We start from the raw sequence: 9,393 nt of genomic DNA, 5'->3' as shown, positions 1-9,393 counted from the left end.
CCAAAACGAAGCAATATTTAATTTTTATTTAAAATGAGCTGAAATAAGAAAATTCCAGTACAAATTAATATTTATATACAAATTTGAAATATCAAGTTTGAAATGCGTTAGACCAAATTTTTTTTATTAATATTGTGTCCCATCTTAGAAATTTTCAAAGAAAATCATCTAAAATTAGGAACTATTCTTAATTTCATCATTTTTCAATTCTAAAATCCTAAGTTCGATTCAAAAACAAGTAAATATTTTCTAACTTTAAAATTAGTATAATACTTATCTGAATTCGCATAAGAAATATCAATAGTCCATTTAAAAAAAAACAACGTCCGATATTCTAGACTATAGAGTGCTAAATGACCGAAATCGACGTAACTTTGTTGTACAATGCCATTATTCTGAATCTGTATAATATATCTGCAAGCCTATATTTATCAGCTTTCCCATTGATTCCCATGAAACGAAAACAGTGCTTTTTATTGATTCCACCAAAAAATAGCTTTTAATCTTGTGTAAATTTTAACCTTCAGAAATCCTCAACTAATGGTTTACAATGCAGGTCAGTAATGATTTTTACTACACAAATATAAAGATATTGAGTATTTGTTCTTTTTTCTAATCACGTATATAAAATTGATTTTTTGTTATCATTTAAGCTTAAAATACTTCAATTACAAAACACAACAAAGGCTCACTTTCTGAGTGTTAACTCGTAACCGTTGCATATTGAAGCTTATTCTGTAAAGTGATTTAATATGATAGTGATATTTATCGTAAAAAATTAAAGATTTGTATTTATATAATAAAAATTTCGAAATTTTTACGATAAATATCACTAAGTCAGATAGTGATTGACTTCTCAGAATAAACTCTATTATGTACGAGTATAAACACATATGTAATTTGTTTTTAGGAATAAATAAGAAGTAAATGAAAATTAATTGCACAAATAGATTTAAAAACAAAAAAATTTAGAGATTATTGCAATAATGCCATAATCAAACAAACTAAATTTTTTTTTAATCACTTTTGCGTTGAGATCTTCTTGAATGCTGGTGTTGTTCAATTTTGTTTCCTTAATTTCAGTATTGCTCACTGGACTTTTGACCAAAAGTCCATTAAAATATTATGATATGCATGTAGATAATGTTGATGAAATGCACGTTCTTTTCTCTTTTAGAATTTCAACTAAATTTGATTCAAATATTATTCGATTAACATTGTATGTCAAGGTCTGGACATGTGATGAAATTATTCGTGATTGACTTAAATAAGTTTTTAAGCGAACACGAGTATAAAATACCTATAGTTGTCTTTTTATTAGACAAAAAATATTGATTTGTGCCTATATGATATTGTATTCAGTGAGAGTACAAGATATTTACATACATTTATGATCATATTGTTATTAAAGGTTTTTCAAAATCAAACTTAAAGATGTAATGTAAGTGATACTTACCCTATAAATCCTTAAAAATTGAAATTTGCATTAAATTTTATTATTTTTCGTAATATGCTAGTTTTGTTTAGATTTTTTATTTTTTTTTTTTTTTGTAGCATTAAATCCCCTCAAGCCGTTAGAGAAGGACTCTAACTTGCGTATTATATGGAAAAGCTAATCAAAATTTATTTAGGCATGATAACTTTGCAGAGGTATGTAAAAAATAAATATTTGTTTGAAGATTTATACATGCTTATTTATGTACATAATATGTACAATAAAACGTTAGTTTCTTTCATAAAAATAAAAAAAAAATTTATTTATTTTTTAAATAGTTTTTCATTACTAATTTCCTCCGTTTTTTTTTTGAAGTCAATCAAAAGTTGTTGAAAATATTTTTTGATTTTCTGAATGAATTTACCTAGAATTTTTCTAATGACGTCAAATTTCAAGAATTTCGATCCAACTTTTTAATTTTTAAGAATTTGTTTTTTAAATTTAAAAATCGTATGACAATTTTTTCTTTATTATCTCATATTTTCTCCCATATTTAATGGATTAATTATTTTTATCATATGTACACACACTTTTATTAATAAATACAATTTTTATAATTTTGTTTTTATTTCAAGTCAAATTTAAAAGACGTGCCCCCCAGAAAAGGCACATACTTTTTATTAGAGAACAATAAAAATATTATATTTTATGATGATGACATATAAAATTAAAAAAAAGTTAAGAATACACAAATTATTTATAAAAACTACACCTATTTTGTAGGCAAACAAATAAATTAATGTTTTCATACAATTATTGCTTGTATGATTAGTGGCGTAAATATGGAATTGTTGGTATTTTGAAAGTAACTCCTATGTTTAAGCAAATGAACTTTCTTCGCAGGAACAATAACAGTATAGCAACAGTATATGTATAACAAGTAAACAAATTAATAGCAAACTCCAAATATCAACATTAATTAAAAAATAACACACCTTTTTAGAATTATACTAACAAATACATTTTACTAAACCGGCTAGTTTTTAATATTTTTTCAATATATTTTTAAATATAATTGCTTTATTTTGTGTGTTCTTTAAAATAATGAGTTAATTGGAAAAAGGCTCTTAAAAATAGAACGGAAACAATTAAAGGAAGATGAAAATGTGAAATCAATATGAAAATATGAGCCGAAAAGTATGCTATTCACTTTTGCTTTATAATATGTATTTATATACATAATGTATATGTATGTATAGTATTAAAAATAATCACAGTACATATTTATAAAACTAGTATTTATTAATTTTTCTTTTTAATTATTTAAAAGAATGAAATATCAAAAACCTCTATTTATACGTATGTAGCGTCATTAAAATTTTAAAGGTCAATATTACTACGGCTTCTTCTCGAATGTAAGGGACGAATACTTTTTTTTACTGAACGAGAAACGTACATGAACAATAATTATGATTTACGAAATTCTTGAGCAAAATATAAGTACGAAAGGCATAATACGGAAGCGATATATTTCTTTCTTTTGCTTTCCTATAAGAATTAGTACGTGTGTTATTTTTTATGATAATTTTTCAGTACAAACCTTAAACCAAAGAACCTCATGCTCAAACCCCGGTCAGGGGGTCAGTCACAACAAGACTCTGGAACATGGCTCTCTATATGTCATCATGTACTATACCCCTATATCCCAACTAGGGATAAAGTATGAAAAAACCAAAAACTATAATAAATTTATGTATATGTACACACATTTATTTAAATTTAGAAAAATTCATCCTTTAACGCATTACCGCATTGAAACTTTGTAAATATTTATTAACTATTAAAAACAATTATTATTTGAAATTAGTACGAGATATTTAATTAACTGAATGCAAGTAATAATTCTTATTTATCTTCTAATTAAATATTTTATTACAAAAAATAACAAAATATTATTAAAAATAATTTTGTTTTTCTTTTTCTAGGGCAAACCTTTTTTGAGAAGTGCTTTTAAGATGTGTGGCGTCATATATTATAAAAACCAGAAACTTAGAAAAAATTTTTATTTATATGTGTACAAAAAACCTATTTGCTTACACTTAAGACGAAATTTATGACTTTGCATGCATACGAGTACTTATCGTAGGTATAGTAAATCAACTTTTATCATTGTTTATTTAGTCAAATCGCCAAAGATACTTAAAAGTGAAATTACAAAGTGTATATGTAAAAGAATATTTTTAAGAAGAAATACCGAAAATCTCCATTTTTTTGTCATAATTTATTAAATATTAAAATAAAGGTGGCCAGCTTTAATTGAAGAAAAAATTATTACAGTGTTCATTAACTATCCTAATATTCAGTAATAACTAAAGAGATGAAGATTATTTTGTTTTTAATGTTATGTACATAATCTAATTGAGAAGCTCAAGAAAAATCAAGGACTACATGAACTTGTAGTGTTCAACTATTATTTAAGAGAATATTACAGTCGCAACTACACACAGTACAGGAAATTGAAATCAAACTCATTTCTTATTCCATTAAAATTTTATAAAGCTTTTAAAATTTCTTTCGATCTTTATTTCTAACAAAACCAAATCACTTTTGCGTCAAATTAAACAACATGCAATAAAACTTTTTGTTTTCCCAAAAAAAAAAATTTTTTTTTATTTAACAGATTAAATTGTAAAAAATCACACGATTAAAATTCAAAAAAAAAAAAAAACACAAAATAAATAAATAAAAAAAATATGATATAAAGCAAAACATTGAACTTCAACGGAAGACGCGTTGGAAAGGTTAATCAAATACCTACCGTCTTATACTTGCACCAAAAGGAAAAGAAATAATTTGATTTTAATAACTACAACGAAAATTTGTCTAAATTAGTTATGGTAATTCATCTAATTTCATTAAAAATTCATAAATTTTTTTTATTATTTGAATTTAAAAACAACAATTTAATTCTTAAGCATTTTAATTCTGAAAAAGAAATAGGTTGATTTTTGATTTTAATTTAAAATAATTTTAAAAATGAAATTTTAAGAAATTCTTTAATACAGTAAATTGGCAAGTTAACGGTTTAACGTGTAGCCATTTTTTTATATTTAACATTTTATTAAAATTTCCAGATCATAAATTTGATTGACAATTAAGGGGTTAAAATGTGCACTATATAAGGTAATATAGAGATATTGGATCCTTTTTCTAAAATGAGACGTAAAAATTATCGAATTTCTTCACATATAAATACGTCTAAGAAAGGTGTTTAGGATTCGATTCGAAAACCATAACTTTTTTATACTACCTGGACTAATATTCATTTAGTTTAATCTAAACTTGTTTTTTATTTATTTGAAACTTTGAGGCGTTTACATAATGCTTATACAATTAGTATCTTAATTCACCATTATTTTCCCATGGTATAAAGCATATTTATTTATAAATACCTACATATTATATAAAGTTGCCCTTTATATAACGCAATTATATAATATTAATAAGCAATCATTTTTTTATTCTTCAATTTTATTTGTATACCTACCGTATATTCGTAATACTCGTAATACACTTGCTACTAGAAACAAAATTGCGTTATCCAAACATTTATTTTCTTTAGTTCCATAACAATCCACCAGACTGTTACAATTATGTATAGTTACATGAAACAAATTAGTTAACATCTTTATTTTATTTTAGTTTCGTTGATAGTTCCATTCAAAGATTGGTAATTGAATTACGTGTTGGGTAAATTCAAAAAGACTATCAAGGGCTTGAATTCACATTTAAGCTTCTAAAATTAATTTATACACATAGGCATACATACATATTTTAATTATGGTTATTTGTGATGCTTCACTTTCATTCCCAAATATCTTAAATAGTGAAATCAGAAGACAGAAAAGTTTTCTTTTTCGGAATTTCTGAAACAAAAGAATCTAACCATTGAAAATTTTTTAAATACCTTAACACTACTTTGACTAGTGAAAAAATAAGATGGAAATTTATGTAAGAAAATTGTTTAGATATTTTAAAGATGGCAAACAACAATGTTTAGAATGTATAAATACTATGGTATATTGAATTTAATTGATTATACTTATGCATATATTAATATATTTTAAGTAATAAAGAAATTGAAACCTGCTGTATATAAAACAAATAACCAAAATTAATAAAAAGACCATATCAATGAATTCTGTCCTGTTTTATGAGGTCTAAGCCAAAACAAATATTTCAACTAATTTTTCTTCTAATTAAATTTAAAGCGAATTTTTATATGATCAATAAAAAACGTAAATTGATTTGAAAATAAAGAATTTTTATCTTTTGACTTTATTCACCAATCCTCACCTCAATATTCGGTGCACATAAATTACACAAAGTTTAGCTTAATGAAAAATTAATAATATAATTATGTTAAAACATTTTTAATATTTAATTAAATTAATTACAATTTTCATATGAAATCAATTTGATGCGGTATACATAACACATAATTTATGCGCATACCTTTATATTCTTTAACTTCTTCCATCCATTTTGATTACCTATGTTACCTTATAAAATTTGTAATATCAAAAGCAGACGAGCTTTTGGACTTTCAAGCATAATTTTTTTTTTTTGGTTTTATTGAAGTTTATATATAAAAAAATGCAAATTAAAAGAAAGTAAAAAGTTTATAATTTGATATTACAAATAAGGTCCGAAATACGTACGTGTACTTTATAATTCTTCTTCTAAATAAGTAGAAGTAATAATTTCTTTCTCTTTTTAAAATTTAAGTAATAATTAAAACAAATATTAAATCATTTTTAAATATTTGGTGAATCGCAAATTTTAGAATTTGTTGAATCGCTGTAAGTGAAATTTTACCTATGTAAAGTTGTCCATTAAGAAAATTAGAAAATTAAAGGTTCAGCAATCAAAGTTTATTATTTTTATCAATAAAAATTAATATGATGCACTTACTAGTGCTCTAGGCGGGACACTGGACGATCGTAAGGGGGGGGGCACTATAGATTTTTCAGGTCGCGGTGCGTCATCGCCCCATTCTACAATCTACTAATACTTTACAATTTCATACTGAGATTGAATCCATTTAAGCTTTACCTTTGTTTACAATTACAGTTTTTGCATTTATTAATCTACAACACTCATGATGCGAGTTCTCAATTTTTGAACATGATTCCACTTTTTTCAATTATCTTCTAGAGACTCTTATTCATAAACTAAAAATTTTGCTAGTTAAATGCAATCACAACAAAAAGTTCATTAATTGTCTTTGCAAAAATGTTATTATTTTGGCCAGAAACACAAATTAGCTACGAAAATAATATTTAAGATTAAGAATATTAAAAGAAGTTAATAAAACAAACAGATTTCGATCACTCACTGTGAAATAATATAAAGTATATATACATGTAAAAAAACCTTAAAATAACGGCGTAACTTTTACCTTTTTAATATATTCTTCTGATGTATTCCATAATAAAAATAATCAAAATAAAATAATGTGAAGAAAAACAAAATTTCTTTGATTCACATTCTTTCAATAAACATTTGAACTTTCGCGTGCTACTGATCAACACTATATTATTTTAAGTGCCTTCTTTCTGTTTCGAAATGGGTGTATTTGGTGATAATTATTTTTAATTTAAAAGTTATTATTCATTTATAATTATTTGTAATTTAATCATTGATTCCAGAACCAAATTTGTTTAATAATTGATGTTGATCTATAATAATTGAACATATCAACATTGCATGATTAAATTATATAGAACGTACATACATTGATCCACTCATCTCTGCAATAAATAATATTTCCAATACAAGTAAAAAAAAAAAGAATTTTTTTACCGATTTTAAATTGAACTGAGTCACAAAGTGAAAGCTATAATGTAAATAAACTAAATTTGCAAAATATTATCGAAAAAAAAAAATATAATAAAAGTGAAAATAGTAATAGTCTTTTAAAGTATCTATAAATTTTACAAAAAAAAATTAAGAATGAATTGGAAAAATATTATGTTAATTTTAGCTTTAATCCATGTATTTATATTGCAATGCGAGTCTAGAAAAGTGATGAAAACACAAAAAATTATTAATGATAAAAATTATGAAAATAAACAATTTTTAAGCTTTATTGGATCAAAAGAAGCAACACCTCAAGGATTCATAAGATTATTAATTATGAGATTAATTTATGGAATTGCTACACAAATGGGTGTCGAAGATCGAATATCTGGTTTATTTAATGGAGCTTTTGTACCACCAAATGCTGATGATGACGATTTTAGTTTTGATTTCGGTTTAAGTGATAATAGCGGAGGTGGCTTATTTGGTGGCGGTGGCATAGAGGATTTATTTGATTTTTAAATGTTATTGTTTTTTTCTAATAAAATGCGACAAAAACAAGAATGTATTTAAATAAAAATTGTAATAAAAAATATTTGAATTGAAAATAATATTGCTAAATGAACTCTTAGAAAACATTTGAGACGGATCATTCCATATATTTTTTTAGTTTAATCCAAACAAATGCATACATTTACATTCTAAATTAATCTTAATTAATTTACAATATTCTAATATAAAGGAAGTTTAAAATAGGGAATCATAGTAGAGATGTGAGATTTTGAATTCCTTGAATTTGTGAGCAATTCTGCAATAACCAACATTGTTGTAGCATAATAGATGCTCTTCTTCTAGTTTATAATACGTATTTTTGCAGTAATTATAAAAAAAACTTAATAATTTTGTCAGAACTTTAAGCTCAACTATCGACTTCGAGCATGCTATTCTCACAGACTTTGCAGTTTGGATTATTCGAATGTTCTTTATACTAGATCTAAGTTAAAACAAAACTATCGAAATGTTATAAACTTTTAATAACTATCGTAAAATGTTCTAATCGAGATATTCAATAATAAATGAAGGAGTTACTGGTTTTTTTCGATATGAAAGATAATTTTCATATTCTGGTGTTTATAAATGTATATGGATATACATATATACATAAATATATTTAATATATTAAATTGTATAACAAGTAATTTGAATCTCATTTTCATTAGAAAACTTCATTGTACCTACATAGAATGTTCAAAATTTTTTAAAATAAATATGAGAATAATTATATGAGTGCCATTATAAAGTGCTAATATAAGGCAAGTGATAAAAATTTTTCAAATATATTCAAATAATTTTTGTGTATATAATTACTCATTTTGGTTAATCAAAGTTTGAGGTTCTGCACGACTTTTTGTAATAATATTACAAAATAAATTAAATATTCGGAAATTGTAATATTTAAGTGAAATACGTTCAAATATTGGCAAGAGGAATTTCACATCAAATATTGAAAAATTGTAATGTGCGATAGGAAAAAGAAAAAAAAGATAAAATAATGAGGAGGTTATTTGTACGATTTTCAACTATTTTACTTTAAAGAACATGAATTTCAATAGTTAATTGAAAGCTTGAGTTAAACATTTTTAATAATTAGCAAAATTGATAATTATTTCTTAAATACACAGATAACTGATAGAAATAATTTAAAGTACACATTAGTGTTTAAAAAAATTAAAATAAAAATGACTATAGAGTTCGAAATATGTATATATTAATTATATTATATAACTACGTATTATTTATTAATTTATTTTGTAACTTACTCAATTTTTAAACAATTGTTTTTCATTTTTGCTAATTTTTAAAGTTTTGTCATTCATTTTTCCACTTTAATTCATTTTTAAAACTTTTCTCACTTATTAATTTTTGGTAGTAAATGTAGCAATTATGCAGTTAAAAATTCTATTTTATCATTAAATATTAAAAATCGCACAAAAATATCTTATTTATACAAGTTTATTTTGAAAAATTTATTTCCAACCAAATAAGTACTGTAGTTTATTAATTGTTGTAATAAATATTTATATGAACTATTTATT

The 9,393-nt window shown here is 23.8% G+C and overlaps 1 protein-coding gene across 1 annotated transcript; it reads left to right on the top strand.

Moving 5' to 3' along the window:
* The first annotated feature begins 1,633 nt into the window (after positions 1 to 1,633).
* LOC129610860 (uncharacterized) lies at positions 1,634 to 7,927 on the top strand. The gene is made up of 3 exons (XM_055523627.1): positions 1,634 to 1,650; positions 5,138 to 5,185; positions 7,582 to 7,927. The coding sequence occupies exons 1-3, from the start codon at positions 1,634 to 1,636 to the stop codon at positions 7,817 to 7,819; spliced, it is 303 nt and encodes a 100-aa protein (XP_055379602.1). The 3' UTR covers positions 7,820 to 7,927.
* The last annotated feature ends 1,466 nt before the right edge of the window (positions 7,928 to 9,393 follow it).

This window comes from Condylostylus longicornis, unplaced genomic scaffold (assembly GCF_029603195.1).
Source record: "Condylostylus longicornis isolate FDR11 unplaced genomic scaffold, ASM2960319v2 ptg000048l, whole genome shotgun sequence".
Classification (NCBI taxonomy): domain Eukaryota; kingdom Metazoa; phylum Arthropoda; class Insecta; order Diptera; family Dolichopodidae; genus Condylostylus; species Condylostylus longicornis.
The sequence above is the reverse complement of the archived record's forward strand: the minus strand, read 5'-3'. Positions and strand labels throughout refer to the sequence as shown.